The 19,641-nt window shown below is 35.9% G+C and overlaps 1 protein-coding gene across 3 annotated transcripts in view; it reads right to left on the minus strand.

The window, feature by feature from the left end:
• Nucleotides 1-564: 564 nt before the first annotated feature.
• The window catches only part of PIK3C3 (phosphatidylinositol 3-kinase catalytic subunit type 3), a 144,220-nt gene continuing 125,143 nt past the window's right edge, over nucleotides 565-19,641 (minus strand). Inside the window, exons 22-24 of one of the 3 annotated variants that reach the window (XM_023543837.2) lie at nucleotides 17,183-17,273; nucleotides 9,960-10,085; nucleotides 565-1,432 (exon numbers count right to left, since the gene is read on the minus strand). In XM_023543837.2, coding sequence (XP_023399605.1) covers nucleotides 1,418-1,432; nucleotides 9,960-10,085; nucleotides 17,183-17,273 — 232 coding nt within the window. In that variant the 3' untranslated portion in view covers nucleotides 565-1,417. The remainder of the gene's footprint in view (nucleotides 1,433-9,959; nucleotides 10,086-17,182; nucleotides 17,274-19,641) is intronic. The other 2 variants (XM_064294591.1, XM_064294590.1) reach the window with 2 other exon arrangements.

The following is a 19,641-nucleotide window of genomic DNA, read 5'->3' on the forward strand; positions in this document are numbered from 1 at the left end:
GAAGCCAGATTGTTGAAATTAAGTTGGTGAAAGAAATTCTAATTAATGTTCTTGTTAACTTCTGAACCAAAAAATGAGAAGGAAAGAAAAAGTAAGATGGAGGTAGCCAATTAGTTTAGGCATAAAACTCTTTTTAAGATAATTCCCAAAGTTCTTTTTATCTTTACCTTTTTCTAACCTGCATGTATATTTTACACAAACCACATTCTTTATGCCTCTATGATGTCTGTTGATATATGCTTGCTTTTCAGCTGACATCCCCACTCTAAAGAGGCAAGCTCAGGGGTAAGAACTTGGTGACACATTAATTATGATGACATTCTCTGACACTGCCATACTTGAAACCTCCGTCTTCTGTCTTTCCTGGCACTAGGCAGTCAGTGTTCATTCAGCACCAAAGGAGTAAGATGTTCTTCTTCCCAAAGCCACATGACTGTGTGACTATGCAACATGTCCATCTGCACAATTATGCTGCTCATCGCATTTGTGTATGTTTCTTCTCCTCGAGGTTCCGTGAGGCAAAAAAAAAAAAAAAAAAGTGATAAGATTTCTAGTCTCAAAAGATTAAAAAAAAATTTTTTTTGCTTAAGTCGGAAACATATGTTACAGTAACAGGTCTAAGGGAGCTACTGCAAAAGCTTTAGAAAATTAAATTTGCATCAGAAAAGGACTTATTACAATTTGTGAATTAAAAAATGTATGCTTATCTGAAGTAAAAATACCTTAAATCTAAAAACTGTTGTCATAGTACTTTTTGGACAGTTACCCAGAAAGATACATTTTTATATCCTACTCTATATACTTATAATCTAGGAGAACGAAGAACTGTAATTTTCAAAAAGCCAGTATTTACAAGTAAGAAGAAATGACTGTCTTTTTTGAAATAAAAGTAGTTCTTGAACTTACAAGAATGAGCTCTGTAATATGTAAAACTTTAACTATTTTAACTTGGGCAAAAACAAACAAACAGGAGAGGAAGACAAAACCCCAAACTGAGACAATGAATCTGAAGTCATATCACTGTTGTCCTGATGTGAAAAGATGAGGGAAAAAAAGACATTTTAAGTTGAAAAGAGTAGAATGTTTTACTATTTCAGATAAATTCCTCCCGAACTCTCACAATACATACATGATCCAGGAACAAGCATCTCATTTCTTAGCGTATTAACAATGTGTACACTTAAAAACAAATATATACAATATTTCAAAAGAAATCCTTCAAGTCCATGTTTAAGAAACAACACTTCGGTTGTCACGAAACTGAATTTAGGCAACATGTGGCATTTAAGAAATCCAGTATCTTCAAGGTTAAGTCTTCTTTTCCTTGCTTGTTACTCCGAAGTCTTCATTATATGCAGGTTGCCATCTAAAGTAGTTTTCATACTGAGCCAAGCATCTTGACCGGTCAAACCCAGTTTCATTTTCTCCAGTACTATAAAAATTGAAAAGAAACAAAAAGGAAATAATTAACTTCACTATTCAAAAATAAAGATAAGCAATAGAATCTACAGTTCTTAAATTAAAAAAAAAAAGCTTTTAAAGAGACAAACACGTAATTCTTTAATAAAAATAAAATCACTCAGCTAATTTGAATCCTTTAAGACTTGTATTAAAAAATGAATTACTTTGCTAAATGCCATCAGGAGGACTGCAATTAATCAGACTGCAAAGGATTCCTGAGACTTTGCTTAAAGATCAATTTATACGAAAAAATCTTTGGGGGAGAGGGATGTTTGCTGATTTTAAGTTCAATATGCCCCAATTATTACATGGCAGGAAAAATCTCATCCAGCCCTAGAAAAGCAAAAATCTCACTAGTTTCTGTAGTTATTAGACGGTCAATATTTTGAATAGTGGGTTTACTAACACCTTTTTTGGAGAGCCTAAAAACCTGTAGCTTATTCCACAGAGTGCTACCAGTTCATTCCAGAAAGGTGTGGGAATCGAATCAAAGGAAGAAGTTCTGTAAGAACAAGAGAGGTATTTGTTCCATGGAAGAGGAGTTCTGGGACCAACACAGTAAAACTGGAACAGTAACAATGGCATGCCAAGTGCAAGTTAAAAGAAAAGAACATTTTTAGCACATATTTTGTGCGAGACACCCTCACAGTTAACTCACATAAGGCTTATAATGCTATATATGTGACTCTGCCTTCTCTTTATTATTCTCTCTTAAATTTACCTTTCAGTCCAACTGAGAGCGTGCTGTTAATTTTGATGTATCAGTTAATGATTGTCTTAAACATGTGCAGATGTTGTCAATCACCCATTCTCTCAGTAAGGACTTTGACAATTTTCAATGGGTGAATATGCATAGAGTTATTCACATCTCATGTGTGCTTTGTTCAATGAAATATATGTTGGCATTACCTTAGAGGAATTAGGATGCTGTTTATGTGTAACAAAACTTTCCTGCTATGAACGTCCTGTCATTATTATTCAGAGAGGGAAAGTGAGGAAAAAACACTTCAGCTGAAAGTCTGCGTGTGCATGCACACGTGTGTATATGTAAAAATGTGAAAGAACCCAAGAAGCTGACCGGTTTTAATCTGTTACGATTTAAGTTGGTAATTCTTGAAAGAACGTGGTAAGATTATTAATGTTAATAAAAAGAATGTAATTTATAATTTAAGAAGTTTAAATATTTTCATTAAGGTCAATATCAGAAAAAGTAAAAACAAATTTCTTCAACAGTCCTTGACACTCATATAAAACCACATACATTTATTTGGTGTCTCCCATATACCAAGAACTTGTTCAGATTCTATGGAAGATCTCCAAGACCCAAAACCAAGCCAAACCAGTTGTCATCGAGTCGATTTTGACTCATGGCAACCTCACATGTCAGAGCCAATTTGTGCTCCTTAGGGTTTTCCTTAAATCAAAATTCCTGAAGACAAAATGCTTATATACAGAAGTCCCAGCCCACACACACACCCAAAAGTTGGGAAAATAGGTAGGGAACTTATTCCAAGCAAAGAACAAACATGTCTTACGGTGTAAAGAATTACATGGAGGTTGGGGAAGAGCATTGGAGCTACAAAGAAGATTCTTTTGGAGGGCTGGTAGAAGATTTGACATGCAGGTTAAAGTCAACTTGTTAAGGTTCCTCACTGACACACTAGGAAATCTAAACATTATCCTCCAAGCAATTTGGAAGCAATTAAAAACTGCATGTGTGCATATGTATGTCTGTATATATGAGGACAATGCTGCTAGTGAACTGATGGTATCTAATTCATTTCCTAAATGCTTCAAAGTGTCTGCAGCTATAGGAAAAACATTTAGTACAACTCTGTAGCAGAACACAGAGCAAGTCCCAAAATATTCAATTCCCTGTACAGCTGAAAAATTTTTTATAAGTTTGATATAGAGGGACAGGAAAATAATAGTTGGTATAACAACTAATCTTACTAAGAGCAATTAACGAAGCAAACAGGAGTAAACTTTACCAAGGATTATATATGCAAGTGTTTGAAAACCTTCTTTAGAGAAGATAAGGAAATTAAATTTATAGAGATGAAAAGTAAACTGTAGTGCATTTTAACTAAAAATTATGGGGCATTCTATTGACAGCTGCTATTACAATAATTAACTAATCATAAGGCTGTAAAACATTTATCTTGTAACAATTGCCTGTATTTTTTTTTTAAACATTATGGTTTTAATGGGTAGTTCTACAGCAGTGCTGATTATAGTGCACCAGTTGGCACTGGCCAATGTGCAAAATGAATGTTATCCCATATTTACCCAGGATTAACCGTTCCCAGTGATACCTTCATATATATAAAAACCAAAAACACCAAACCCATTGCTGTCAAGTTGATTCCAACTCACAGCGACTCTACAGGACAGAGTAGAACTGGCCCATAAGGTTTCCAGGGAGTGGCTGGTGGATTTGAACTGCCAACCTTTTGATTAGCAGCCGATCTCTTAACCACTGTACCACCAGGGCTCCAATATATATATATATATATATATATGTGTGTGTGTATATATATATATATCATAATCTCTTGGCTGTCTGAAAAGCTAATACCTTTTTTGGGGGGGGGATGGTCAGATGAAAGATTAGGGACAGAAAAGTGAAAAGCCACTTACAAATTCCACAAGTTAAAAAAACAAACTTGTTTTTTGCATTAAAATCTACTCAAGTATAATAAACCCAACATTAGGTGTATATTGTGAAAACCACTATTTAGTTACTAGTGTCTACTTCTAAAGAAGCCCTGGTGGCACAGTGGATAAAGTAATTGACTGCCAACTGAAAAGTCACTGGCTCAAAACCACCAGCAGCTCCATAGAAGAAAGATGCTGTGGCAGTCTGTTTCTGTAGAGATTTACTGCCTTGGGAACCTCATGGGGTCACTGTGAGTCAGTATCAACTTGAAGGCAGTGGATTTTTGGGTCTGTTTCTAGAACCTTGGGTTTGGGTTTGAATCTGGGGTTTGTCACCTATCAGCCCTGCGGCCTTGGGGAAGTTATTCAACCTACCTAAGTCTCAGTTTTCCCATTTACAAAAGAGGCCTGATGATACATTTACTCCACAGAGTGGGAATTAACCTACGTGATGCAGAAAGAGCACATTACATAATTCCTGGCACATTTAATTCTTCAAAAGGTTCTTATTATTGCTATTATCACTGTTTCTGTTATTATTATTTTTCTAAGGCTAATTCAAATAAATTAGGAATAGATTTGGGACACAAAATAATAAAAATTGGTCTGTATAATAAACAGGTGTTAAGTTATTTACTTATTTAAGCCACTAGTTGGGGAATCATCTGGGTCTTTAGAAAACGATTTACTAAATTAAAAAATACTTGGTTTTAGAGCTGAAGAAATTGTATTTTGCCACAGAATTAAATAGTTTTTAACTATTTATACAAGAGTCATATGTGTTTATGTGGCAAAATAAGGGGCAATGAGCATAAAGGGAGACTCTCTCTGTATTAGGTATACTGGGAAATACTTTTTTGGCTTTGTACATGGCTATTTTTTTTTTTTATTAGAGTAATTGGGGCTATACAGTTTTCAGCCTCCTGAGAACTATGAGTAAGTACTTAAGTAGACCAAGATTTAAAACCAGAGGGAATTCCATGTTACTCCAGTCTGACTTGTAAGAGGAAAAAGGAAAAGTGTTCAAGTTGTAAAGGGGAATTCAGTATTACAGTCAATTTGTACAAATAAGGAAGTTAGAAAAAGCACTGAGAATAAGAAGCAAAAGTGGGTCGCCAAAAGAAAAATACTGAGAAGACGGTATGAATTAAGTAATGTTAAAAAAACCAAAACATGCTCAAAGAAGAATCTGTAATTGCATTTACATATCTTAGTTCCTGGTAATGCTTTAAACATACAATACGTTGTTAGTTCTATTTTGCATGTAGAAACTCATGTATCTATGTCACAGCTAAACACTACATACTCCTTAATATTTGCAAGAAATAATAAATTCATAAATTATGTTCTTTTATTTCTATTATTAAAGACAATTATGTGTTAGAAAAGAGTCAGTTTTGATTAGAAAATTAAGGTGATTTTCTTTTCTACTGATGTATTCACTTACAAGCAAGACCTAAATAATACTACATCTAGGCATAAGGGATTTTAAATGAAATTATTAAAGAAAAATGTGAACAAAATTCTTGTCCTTGATAATTTTACGTTTCCACAATGGTGTTGCTGATGTATGGCTTTAAATAGTGATAGCCTTAAATGTATTAAATAAGACCAAACATTTATATATAAAGTTCACAAATATATGTTATGGTACATTTACAACTAGATACAGTAGAGTCTGTAAGTATATCTAAATGTCATGGTTTGAATTATGTCCCCCCAAAAATGTATCCTCCATTTTGTGATTGCAATTTTATGTTAAAGAGGGTTAGGGTGGAATTGTAACACCTTTACCGGGTCACATCCCTCATGCAATGTAAAGGGAGTTTCCCTGGGGTGTGGCCTACACCACCTTTTCTCTCTCAAAAGATAAAAGGAAAGAGAAGCTAGCAGAGAGGGGGAACCTCACACCACCAAGAAAGCAGCACCAGGAGCAGGGCGTGTCCTTTGGACCTGGGGTCCCTGCACCTGAGAAGCTCCTCGACCAGGGGAAGACTGAGGACAAGGACCTTCCCCCAGGGCCAACGGAGAGAGAAAGCCATCCCCTGGAGCTGATACGCTTTCTCTTTGTTAAAGTCATCCATTTGTGGTATTTCTGTTACAGCAGCACTAGACAACCAAGACTTCTGAACATTTACTATTATTACATTTACTGTTACAAAGTCTTAAAAACAAATTCTTTTGACTCATGGAAATAGTGACTTTCAAAAAACTAAAACAAAATGGAGTGCTAACGCCAACACGACACTCTTTTTCTGACTGTCAAAGGCTATGTGAATATACATATGTATGTATGTGAATATACATACAAACACAATACAAATGTGTTTCTATATACACTGGACCCAGGTAATGTTTATATTTTACTAGGGAAATAACGAGAGAGATGGGCTTGAATGGTCTTAGCTCCCCAATTCTGAATACCTGGGGGTGACCAGCTGCCCTTAAAAGGTTGCCTTCCCACAAATACATGAGAGTAGAGCAGTTACAGCGGAAACACATCCTACATAGGGATTAGTGCTAAAATTGGCACATAAAGGCAAAATAGGAATATAAATAGGCAAAATTACCCAAGAAAAGCCCTTCAGAAGGCAACAGAGAGGCATCTATCAAAAAAGCCCCTTTCCCCCCCTCAAAAAAAAAAAAAGCCCAAAACAGGTAGCTTTTTTCCCAGCACTGATACAAAAAAAAAAAAAAAAAAAAAACCTGTGGTTGAGCAGTACAAAGGACAGATGACTTGTACTCAGAGGTCAGGCTGTACAACAAAATGAGACTATTCGCTGCTGGACTCACATCCAGCGTGGTAAGATACCATATTATGGGAGGCACTTGGTCAATCAAAGACTTTTGAAGCAACACCTCTCAACATCTACTGGGGAAAATATGCTCTGTGGGGGAGATGTCAGGCAAATTAACTACATTATTGTCCCCCTTTTTTAGTTGTTTTTTACCCCCCCTCTCCAAGTATAGAGTTGCGGTTCCTTTAAAACACATAAGGTGGACTATGGTACTGATGTGCCTGTAGTTAGTGAGACTCGGCCTGCACCTGTGCTCTTCCCTCGCTAGACACCACAGCAGTCAAGTAAGGATTCTTGCTAAATGGATAGGGTTGGTGTGTTCCTAGTCTCTTGAGTGGCCTTAAGCTTTTTAATCCAATCTGTTCTTTTTATATTCAGTCTGAAAAAAATACATCTCAAACTCTAGTTAATCTACCAAGGCTCAGTTGGCTAGATTTAATATGTATTAAGACTAATGGGAACCATACCCCATACTCCACACTGTTACCATCACTCAGTGAAGACAGAGGCAGCAACAGTACAAACGAGGAGGAAATGGACTGTAGCGTGAGAGACTACAATTGAAAAACCTAGTTTTAGAGCCGTAACTGACTCAAACCAGTAACTTCTACCTTTCTAGTGCAGACAATACTATACCCCGTTGCTATCGAGTCAATTCTGTCTCACAGTAACCCTGTATAACACAGTAGAACTACCCCATAGGGTTTCCAAGGCTGTAATCTTTATGAAAACAGACTGCCACATCTTTCTCCTGGAAAGCGGTTGTGGATTTGAACCGCCCATCTTTTGATTAGCAGCTGAGTGCTTAACCACTGTGCCACCAGGGCTCCTTAGACAAGACTATAAAGCTCTTTAAAGATCACTCCAGCAGGAAGAAGAGTTCTGATGGTATGATTTCAAAGACAATGACCCAAATAAAATGTTTTGCAGTGGAAAATTTGTACCACTAATAGGTGAGTGTTGCTAGGCAACAAATATTGCAGTGTTTAATCTCTATCCTTCCTAAGGAATTGCATGATGGAAGAAAATGAGCCTTTTCAGCATTTCAATGTAATAGTTGTAGCTGACAATTTCTAGTCTTCTTTTAGAATATAATTTCCTTTATGCTGAAACTACTATAACTTTGGTTAACAAGTATCAGTCTAGCTCCAATTAAAAAAAAAAAACCTGGTTCTACAATCCATATTGTCTAATAGGAAAGGGACTAAAATTAGCATAAAGCAATACTGAATTCCTAAAAAATGCTGCACGTGATGAAACCAGGTGCTGGTCATCAGAATGTGAGCGCACATGTGATTTATTAGTATAAATCCTTGGGCAATACATGTGTGGAAGTGTGACAGCCATCACAGGGAAATACACTTCTCCAGAGACGAGCTAAGAAACAGCTGTGCGTCTATAATTTTACAATTTGAAAAGGCTTATGTGAAGGGAAGGCCCTATTTAGCATCCCTTTTCTAAGCAAGTTCCAGTGAAATTTAACATCGTTATCCATACCCACTGCCCTTGAGTTGACTCTGGCTCATAGCGACAATACAGGACAGAGTAGAACTGCCCCACAGGGTTTCCGGGGAACGGCTGGTGGATTCCAGCTGCTGGCCTTTTGGTTAGCAGCCAAGCTCTTAACCACTATGCCGCCAGGGCTCCTTAACATTGTTTGATTACTCTTATTTTGATATTGTTTCAGTTGCACAATGATATGGGGAACAGGCAACATGTTGAAGGAAGCCTAAAAAATAGTGTGAGCATTTTCGAGTCCATATCTTAGGATGAAAACAACCTTACTTTGCTAAGCTAGGAAGCACTTAACTTTTTATATGGGTCAGTCCCCTCATCTATAAAAGAGGGGTAATGCTAAAAGTCACCTTGGAAGGTTACAGCAAACATTATATGATAATAAAAAATGGGACGGTTCCCTCTGAAGTACAGTGTTCAAATAAACACAAAGTGAAGCTGTCCTACTGTGTCTATTATAAAATGGAGATAAAATAGGATCTAAAAAGCTTTACATAAATAGCCATGCCACATTAACCCTTCACTGTTACCAGTCTAGGAGGATGATGACAATTGATTAAGACACAAGAATCATCCAGACAGCTGTTTTTAACTCTTAATTTCATGTTGCCATAGCCCTGGTTTTCTACATTATTTTCTTACCAAGAATCTATTCTACAGTGATGATTGTTGCACAAAATGCTGAATGCCGTTAATGTCCCTGAATTATACATATAAAAATGGCTGAAATGTTTTACTACATATACTTCACCACAATAAACGTTTTTTAAAAATTTAAAAAAATCCTAGCTCCAAAGAGTTTGTAATAAGCAAGCCAAAAGTTTGATTATTAATAACCATTTAACCAGATTAGTATTTCTACTGGAATTTTACTGGAGAATTGAAGACTAGGGACCTAGGAAACAGAATATTTCTTTTCAAGAAACATAATCACCTATTTTAGTTAATACTTATAAAATCATCTTCCCTCTGGTGTCTAATTTAAAAGGATGCCCATCTCTATTGCCAATTCCTTCCATCACCCACTATTTTCTCTATGGGAAAAGGCCCATGCCAATAATAATAAAAAAAGGGTTGCAAATAACGCTCACAATTTCATTTGCCTAGCTACAAATATACCTTTTTAGTGTGTGGCATGGACTTCATTTCATAGAAAGCTTCTAAAGTCTTCGTTAGCGCTCTACCATTTACCAAAGCCCAGCAAGTGTTAAAGTCTCACTTGCTAAGGCTTCTGCTAGAACCAAGATCACTCTCAAGCAGGATTTATAATCATCACTGACTACAAGGGACAGGATGTCCCCAACAAGTCAGTCGTTACTGAGAAATTTTAAGCGGAATGTGTTTTAGAGTTACTAACACATGGAACATGTACACTTCAGCAGGCTGGCAAGAGCTCAAAAGGGCTCCACCAAAAGATAAATAAATCAAAAGGATGCCAGTAAGCAGGTGCAAAGTGTGGCTCTTGAACGACTATGGAATAGTACATGGAGAAGCTGAGATAAAAATGCACTGCCTCAGAGCACTTACCTGGGCAAACTTGTGAATCTGTTCTACCACGGCGGCAAACAGAGCGTGGACACTTTCATCAATCAGACTCTGCATGTAGTGCACTGCCTCTTCGTCAGACAGGTCTAGACGGAATTTGTCCTGAACCTAGAAGAGAGCAGTCTGTTAGTCTTTTTAATGAAAACAGACATATTTTGAAGAGACAGAATCAAACTGATGTAGATACTACTATACTCTATTAGTAGCTATTTCTATGCCCCCTAAAATTATTCATAACTTACAAGTGTTGAATATCAATCTTTTGAGTGTTGTAGTTTACTGTTTTCATTAACATGCTCTTTCGTTACACCCTATGCTTGTTGGTTGTAAATATTTTTAAGTACAATAACAACAATGAAAAAACTAAACTATGTAAACAGAAAATTTAATTCAATCAGGCCCTTCAAATTTAAAAAAACCATTCTTTGAATACTCAAAGATGTGCTGTATTTTTTTTCAAATCCAGAACTCTGTAAGATTTTTGTTTTGTTTTTTACTTGTGCTTTAAGCGAAAGTTTACAAATCAAGTCAGTCTCTCATACAAAAATTTATATATACCTTGCTATGTACTCCTAGTTTCTGTCTCCCTAATGAGACAGCACACTCCTTCTCTCCACCCTATATTCCCTATTCCCTGCGTCCATTCAGCCAGCTCCTGTCCTCCTCTGCCTTCTCATCTTCCCTCTAGACAGGACCTGCCCACATAGTCTCATGTGTCTACTTGAGCCAAGAACCTCACTCCTCACCAGTATCGCTTTCTATCTTATCATCCAGTCCAATCCCTGCCTGAAGAGTTGACTTTGGGAATGGTTCCAGTCTTGGGCTAACAGAAGGTCTGGAAACCATGACCTCCAGGTTCATTCTAGTCTCAGTCAAACCATTAAGTCTGGTCTTTTTATGAGAATTTGAGGTCTGGATCCCACTGCTCTCCTGCTGTATCAGGGATTTTCTGTTGTGTTCCTTACCAGGGCAGTCATCAGTTGTAGCCGGGTATCATCTAGTTCTTCTGGTCTCAGGCTGATGTAGTTTCTGATTTATATGGCCCTTTCTGTCTCTTGGGCTCATGATCACCTTGTGTCTTTGGTGTTTTTCATTCTCTTTTGTGGTTTGAGACCAATTGATGCATCTTATACGGCCACTTGCTAGCGTTTAAGACTCCAGATGCCACTCACCAAAGTGGGATGTGGAATGTTTTCTTAATAGATTTTACTATGCCAATTGACCTAGGTGTCCCCTGAAACCATGGTCCCCAAACCCCTGCCCCTGCTACTCTGGCCTTTGAAGCACAGAAATATATAAGGTTTAAACTGTAACATATTGTTAACAATTTCTTCCACTTTATCCCTGTTATGAATTGTGTGGATTTGCTGATGCTCTATGAAGATTCATTCCACCAGGCAGTTAACTTGGCTAAAATCAAACTCCAAACTCTGTACTCCCTGTGCTGAAAATTGCCACTCAATTCCTTAAGCTTCCAATGCTGGTATTTTTTGTTGTTGTTGCTGTTGTTTTGCTGAAAACCTGGGGTCTGCAGAGTTTCATATTCAGCCAGGATTTGGAAAAATTTTATAAGAAGATTGAAAATTTTATATGCTGATTATATGTGATTTTCCCTTTCCAAAACTTCTTCCCTAATTTCCTGCTTTCCCAACAGCTCCAAACTCTATCCTCTTACATCTTATCAGTAAGGATATACCCAAATCTAATCCTCTATACTAATGTAATGAATCATATCAATAGAATAACAAAAAACAAAAATCACATGACCATCTCAACACATGCATTAAAAACATTTGATAAAATCTAACAACCTCTCATGATGAAAACAATCAATAAACTGGGAATACAAGGAAATGTCCTTAATCTGATAATGAACATCTATGAAAAACCTACAGCTAACATACTTAATGGTAAAAGATAGGATGTTTTCCTTCTGAGATCAAGAACCAGGCAAGCCTGACTGCTCTTTTCAGTTCTGTTCAACATTATACTGGTGGTTCTTAGCCAGGGCAATGAGACAAGATAAAGAAATAAAAGGCATCCAGACTGAAATAAAAAAAAAAACAGGAAAACTATCTCTATTCACAGATGTCATGAGCATGTATACACAAAATCCTAAGGAATTCACTAAAAAAACTACACGCAGGTTTTGAACTTATGACTTACCAAAAAAAAAAACCAAACCCATTGCTGTCGAGTCAATTTCAACTCACAGCGACCCTATAGGACAGAGTAGAACTGCCCCATATGGTTTCCAAGGAGCATCTGGTGGATTCAAACTGCCAACTTTTGGTTAGCAGCTGTAGCTCTTAACCACCATGCTACCAGGGTTTCTGACTTACGAACCACTTATACTACCCCTTTAATGTTACGTAAACTTGCCCTCACTTTGAAACTACTGAACCATTCACAACAAATTCTTCATCACAATCATCTCCACTTGCTGCATATACGGCTAATAACTAATTGAAAAGGCTTTGAGCCTTTTCTTGTACCTAAAGTAAAGCTAAACCAGAACTGTATGTACCTGTTCTGACTTACCTACAAATTCAGCTTAAAGACACAGTTAGGAATGGATCTCATTCACAATAACCCAGGGAATGCCTATATTAGAACTAATAAATGAATTCAGCAAGACTGCAGGATACAAGAATATACCCCGAAATTAATTGTATTTCTATACACTTGCAAGGAACAATCCAAAAATGAAATTAAGTAAACAATTCCATTTATAATAGCATCAAAAAAAGCAATAAATTTAACAAAAGAAATGCATACTATGAAAACAATAAAATTTTGAAAGAAATTAAAAAAGATCTAAATGGAAAACAACTCATGTTCATAAACTGGAAGAGGTGACATTATCAGGATGGCATACTCCCCAAACTGATCTATAGATTCCGTGCAATCCTGGTCAGAAAGAATCTCAGCTGACTTCTTTGGAGAAACTGACAAGCTTATATAAGAGACTAATTTAACATTCATTAACAGAAACAAGGCCTTGCCTTAAAATAATTTAATATTTAGCATCTCTGAAATAATAGTGACTTTCATTAAAGTAATAAAAACAATGTTCTCTATTAAATTCTTCTTTCTTAATACATTAGAATTTGAAAAACATCTTTTCCTTGTTCTCATTCCTAATGATTTAATCACAAAAGTGATTACAACAAAAGAACAAGTTTAATAGATCAGAGTAAAAGAAGTGTTTTAATCTAAATATTATTTTGTTGCCAAGTTCATTTGATTACTTGAGGGGCATTAGAACTAAAAAAATAATAATTCCTTACTTAACTAAAACCCAACACTTAAAATAAAGATCAATTAAAATGAAAAAGATAGCAAAAACTGAACCACCATCCAACTATTCCTAAAAGATAATCAATCCTTTAAATAATCTTATAATAAGATCACTATTTAATGGCTACTATTAAAAAAAAAAAAAAAAAACTACAGCCCCAAAATACCATGACAGTGTTATCATGGCTTTAGTGTTTATTGATCTTCTAGGCACCAAATATAATTTAACTTTACAGATCAGCCAGAACAGATCTTTATAACTGCTTGTAATATATAATTTTCTAGTTTGTTTTAAAGTTTAAAGATCAATTTAGAGGCTAAACACATCCACTTAATTCTTCAACACCAAATAGTATTATCTAGTTAAATTACTTTGAGCAAACGTTTATGTTAGAACAGTTATAAAAGGCTTCTTTTTTAATCACTAAATTAAAGGAAAACATGAATGAAAAAACACTGTCAAGTGGTCACGTTTTACCACTCACCTAAACTCAAACCAAGGAGCCCCGGTCACGCAACAGGTAAGAACTCTGCTGCTAACCAAAAGGCTGGTGGTTCAAGCCCACCCAGCAACTCCATGGGAGACAGACCTTAAAGATTATCTTCTTCTAAGATTACAGCCTAGAAAATTGTATGGGGCAGTTCTACTGTCACATGGGGTCGTTATGAGTTGAAAATCGACTCAATGGCACACAACAACAAACTTAAACCCTCTCTTTTACTCCCCCCCCCCCCGAATAGAGATTCATATGTACCAAAAAGCTAAGAAGATTTAAAATTCCTTGAAGGTAGGTGATTTTCTTCTTTCATCCCTCTCCCTAGTAACACAGTTAATAATTTGCTAGCAAATATATGTTTTTTTTTTTAATCTCAAATGTTTTAAGTTTTCTTCATTCACCAGTGTATTCTACAGAATTAGACTAAGAAATCTTATTCCCATACTACATTTATAAAACCCATCCTTTTAATTTATTCATGCAGAGCTGACTCCCCCTTCTCAGTGAAGTCTTTTCTTGGCCACCAAATCTAAAATTTCCAATACCACTGCTAACTCAATATCTCATCTCCCTCCTTTTCTTATTTTTTCCTCTATACAACTGATCATTATCTAATATAGTATATATTTTAATTACTTTATCTTGTTTCTTGTCATCTCTTTTACTACAAAGGTAAGCTCCACAGGAGCCGAGAATTTTATTACCATAACCCAATCACAGGGACAGCGTTAGATGTATAGTAAACAACTCAATAAATATTGTTGAGTGAATGAATAAAGTCTAAAAAACATGCATGGGAAGCATATACGTAAACCTCAGAAGAATGATTACCCTTACCCACAGGGGAATGGAGGTGTGAGCAATTCAACACTAATTTATAGCATTTCAATTCATTAATAAAACAGGATCTAAATTAATCTGGGCAAAATGTCAGTATTTGATGAATATGGGTAATAGTTACATGGATGTTTGTTACATGAGCCTGGACTACTTACCACACTAGCTTTTGTCATGTCTTATTTTTTTTCATTATTTAAATATTCCATAGAAAAATGTATTTAAAAAAAAAACAACTACTATGATCTACTTGCTCACTGTTAGAAATTAATCTATCCACTATGCTTTAGTTATGATACCTGCACCAAAACACTTTGCTATTTTATCAGTATGTATTATTTCATTAAGACTACCCTGGTAACTATTTTAAGTAATTAGGTTTGTAAGATTAAAATCATTTTCCAGCAAGCTTCGTATAGCACCAAGCCTGGAGTGGCACACTAACCTGCTACTACAAGACACTCAATTTGATGTCTGTCGTTGATGATTATGTACTTAAAATTTTAACCCCATTTCAAATTTTTGGCCAGTGGTATTTTTAAGAAATATATCTGGTTAACAAAAACACTATGCATTCTATACATAAATATATACATATGTGTATAAATATATACATAAATAACCGGTTTCCAAAATTTTTCAACTATACATACTCTAAAATAAACGAGGACAGGGAAATACTGTGTACTTTCTTAGGATGACTCAAATAATTTGAATAATTTGTACTTCTCTGGAGACTTAAGCCTCAAGTGTACTCCTCTGTTTCCTAGCTGCTTTCCATACATGAAGCCAAAGCAAAAATTTTCCAAGAAAAGCCAACAGTTTTTTTCATCAAAGTATAAAAGTCTACTTTTACTTCTCATAAATAAGTCAACCAATATGAAAAAAAAATTTAGCTAATGCCAGCATAACTTTGCAGTTATTATGACTTTAATGTCAAGTTTGTTTCATTTGATTATTCCATATTCTTGATAAAATATAGCAGAAAGCAAACTCTTATGAAATACCCTTTTGGGGGAACTGATGATGCAATGCCTTTTTTAAGGTTCACTTAATTGACACAACACTAAATTGCTAGTGAGTACTGGTCTAAAAGAAAAGTCACTGATGTACATGCTTTTCTTCTCTTTTTCTTTTTTACCCCCCAAAAATGAATTGGTTCATGTTTTTAAAAGAGTACTATAATAAGATAGGTAATAGCAAAAGGACATTATACTCAAACAGTAAAATCATGATTTTCTGAAACAGGAACAGAGAAAGAACAAAGGACCTAATAAAGAATAAGAACAACATAGCTCAACTGACAGAAGAAACTGAAAAAATTCAGTTTGACAAATACTGTTAGAGCTTTCATAAATGACCTGTGAACGTGCATGAAGTCAAGTAAGACTGAACGTCTGACAGAGATAAATGGGTTTAAAAATAAAGAGCAAAACTAATCCTGAATTCAGCAGATGCAAAAAAAGACAACAACTTTTGAAATCTGGTGCAGCCACCGATTTCAGCTAAGGAAATTTTTTTTATCAACCAATTATACTTCTTGATAGATGAGCTTAGTGAAGGAAAACAAAACACAAAATAAGACATGACTAAAGATAGTGTGAAAAGCAGTCCATTTCCTCCTATTGGGGAAAGAAATTTTTTTATTTTTTTAATTGGAAGAGTGCTGGCTACATAAAAGAATAAATGGAACCCTAATAAGGATGTAGTTTTCTTAAATGGTTAAACAATAAAAATATTTAAGTTAAAATCCCTCCCATTGTTTTTCAAAGACTTAAAAAATAACAAAAGAGATTAGCGTCATTCATGTTCAATTCATAGAAGTATCTAATAATGGGCAGAGTTAGTTATATCAGAATTTGGGCTTTTTGATGCTAATTATAATTTTCAACCACCTGAGGAATGGCATCTCTGAGACTAATAACTGCCCTTCAAATTAAGTTTATCCTTGTAAGAAGTTAACAAGCTGCACTTTCTTTCTTTGAAGTATAATATTGATAACCACACTGATATTTAAGATCATTTAAATGTTACCTTTGGGTAAATAAAGTGCTTTATATCTCCCTCAAAAACAAACAAGCTAACAAATAGAAAAACAAAAAAAAGAATTAGAAACTGATTCAGACAAAAACCTTCAAATCTGCTGCCCTTCCTCCCATCTCTACTAGAGCTCAAGGTAAAGATAGTTCTGAATAACTGTTTAGGATGAACTAAACTTTTCAGGACAAAGAGCAAGCTGTCTCTCCAGAAATAGTGACCTATCATGTGGTTGTGAGTAAGAAGGGGACAGAACTGGCCCCAGAAGACTTGGGAAAGTTGCTGTATTCTAGAATGTGAAAAAATTATGACGTTCTCTCTGTTAAGTCTGGTCAAGAATATTATCTCAATGCTGTGACATACTGGCACATGCCAATGACATTTAAGGTTCTGCCACACAAAAGTTATCTTTCTTAACTTACATTACTTAAGAGTCTAGGATTCATGACTACAACAGAAAATGGGTTGTTAAAACCCTAACATCTTTTAGATATGAAAAGTATACTGTGGTATTTGAGGATATACAAAAATTACCTTTTTCACAGTTTTATCTGGTTCAAGAGCAATATCTGGAATGTTTGCATCTACCATCAAGGAAAATAAGTTCAAAATCAGATTAGAATACCTAAAGGAGAGTGGGAAAGAAAAAAATTAACAAAGAGTTACAATTTTGCATTTATTTCTCAAATCAAGAACATTCAAAAATAACGGTACGTGGATCTTTATGATGATTACAATCACACCAATGAAAACAGAACACGAGACTATTCATCAGACGTCTCGATGAAAAGCAAGCCTGGAAAAAACATCTAAACCATTCCTAGGTCCCACACCACAGAGCAAACTTCTGAAGCAACCATCTAATAATGGCACTCTTTTCATTCTTTAGCAAATACATTCCTTTTAGAAGTGATCTAAAGAGAATTTACTTTATCCCTAACTAGTATTTTCCTAAACAATGTAGATCCATCTTCGCTATAGATAAGGACAAGCATCTGCTACCGTAAGACTAACTCAGTGTGACTCGACTAAATGAATGAAAGGGAAATAATGCCACTCCACTAATTACTTAAAAGTATTCTCCAAGAATGCTACAGTACTCATGATTTCACTAGAGTCACTACAGTGACTGGCCTGGGTATAAACAATCCTAGATAGAGAAGAAAATAGCTAGTACTCTACTGAATTTAAAATGGACAAGATACTTAAATAATGATATTTTTGGAATATGCTGCCCTTTTAAACTAAAGGTTTATACCTAGACTCTCCTTCTTTCTGCAAACAAAGAGACAGAATGTTAGTGGTCCAGATGCTCATTTTCCTAATTGCAGCCTTGTGAGGAAAGGTATAGGTAGGTCTACACTAGGACACGTCACCCCTACTCCAGAGCACTCTCCTCTTGGGCAGCTATGATCTGGGTGGCCCCTTCTTAGCACTGGAGTGGTGAAGGAGATGGATGTGAGTAAAGGAAGACAGATATGAGTAAAGGAAGCTCTGGTTTTAGGCAACGATGGTTTTTAGCCGGGCTCAGTAAAAGGGTTAACACCGTGCCTTACACAGTCTTCTCCAGGGAATGAAGGTGAGGGTTTAGTTGATACAGAATCTTTATCCCAGCCATCTATCTATCTATCTACAGTATAAAGAGCAGTACCTGTTACTTAAAAACTATTTAAAATATTTAATGCTCTTACTTTAAAAGCAGAGGGAAAAAGATCCCTGCTCCTTTTCTTGTCGTCTCTACCCTACTTTCTTGAAAAGGAGGGCTCAGTATAAAATGGTCAAATTCTAGGACACTGTATTTGGACCATCACCTGGGGCAAAGTTTTAATGGAGTTCAAGTATACGTAGTTTTAAAGGCGCACACTGACCATCTCGTAAGGAATATTAATGGAGGTAGGGAAACCATTTCATAGAAATCCAGTGGAGAAGAAGCAATATGGAGACTATCAAGATGTACTTTGGAGATGGAATGAGTGACATTTGCTAACGGTTTCAATGGGAGCAGGGGAAAAGGGTAGGAAAATTGAGTGTCACCAAGGATTTGGATTAAGTAACAGGGCACTAGTGTTATGCACCAAAATAGGAAAGACTGAATAATGAAGGAGGAACAGGATTTCAAGCAGGAAATGAAGAATTCCATTTTGGATTTATTGAGATGCCTATTAGATTCTTAGTAGAGATATAAAACAGCCAGTTAGACTAACTCAGAGGAGAGATCAGGGCTGATCGGATTAATCCCAAACCATCACACATGGATGCTACTTAAAGTCATAGAACTGAATGAAAATGTTTGAAGAGAGAGTTTAGGGGGAAAAAGAAAAGATTCAAGCCTAAACCCTTTGTAACCATAATGGGGCCTGTACACAGTCCAATATTTAGAGGTTAGACCGAGAAGGGGAGAAATCAGCAAAGATAGGAGTAGGCAATAAGGCAAAAGGAAATCTAAGACAGGCTTTCAGGAACAAGGGAGTGGTCAACTGTGCAAAAGTGACCACTGGATTTGGTAAAGTTAACTGTTTATCTTGATAAAATCAGTTTCAATAGCAGAATAAGAATGGAAGCCTTACTAAAGAAGGCAATTAAGTAGACAGTGGGAACAGAACTTTTCGAAGTGGTTTTGTTATGAAGGAAGGTGGAGAAATAGGGCAGCAGTGCAATGGTTACCAGTATCCCTGGACTTTACCCACTAGATGCCAGTAGCACTCACCCAGTTGTGATCAAAAACATTTCCAGACATTGCCCAATGTGCCCTGGGGGAGGACAGAGTGTGCGATAGTTCCTGGTTGAGAGCCACAGACTTAAAGGAAGACAACACCACAATTCTAGGATTTCCTTCAGTAATATACAGCTATTGCACTGTAGGCATGAGACAAGATGATGACAGTTCTGAGAAGAGTTGGAATTTCGGCTGGTGAGGCTATAGGACTGGATGAAAATGCTTACGGAGAGAGTTGAGAGGCAAAAAAAAAAAAAAGTGATTACAGTTTTGGACT

The sequence above is a fragment of the Loxodonta africana genome, chromosome 11 (assembly GCF_030014295.1).
Source record: "Loxodonta africana isolate mLoxAfr1 chromosome 11, mLoxAfr1.hap2, whole genome shotgun sequence".
Taxonomy (NCBI): Eukaryota; Metazoa; Chordata; class Mammalia; order Proboscidea; family Elephantidae; genus Loxodonta; species Loxodonta africana.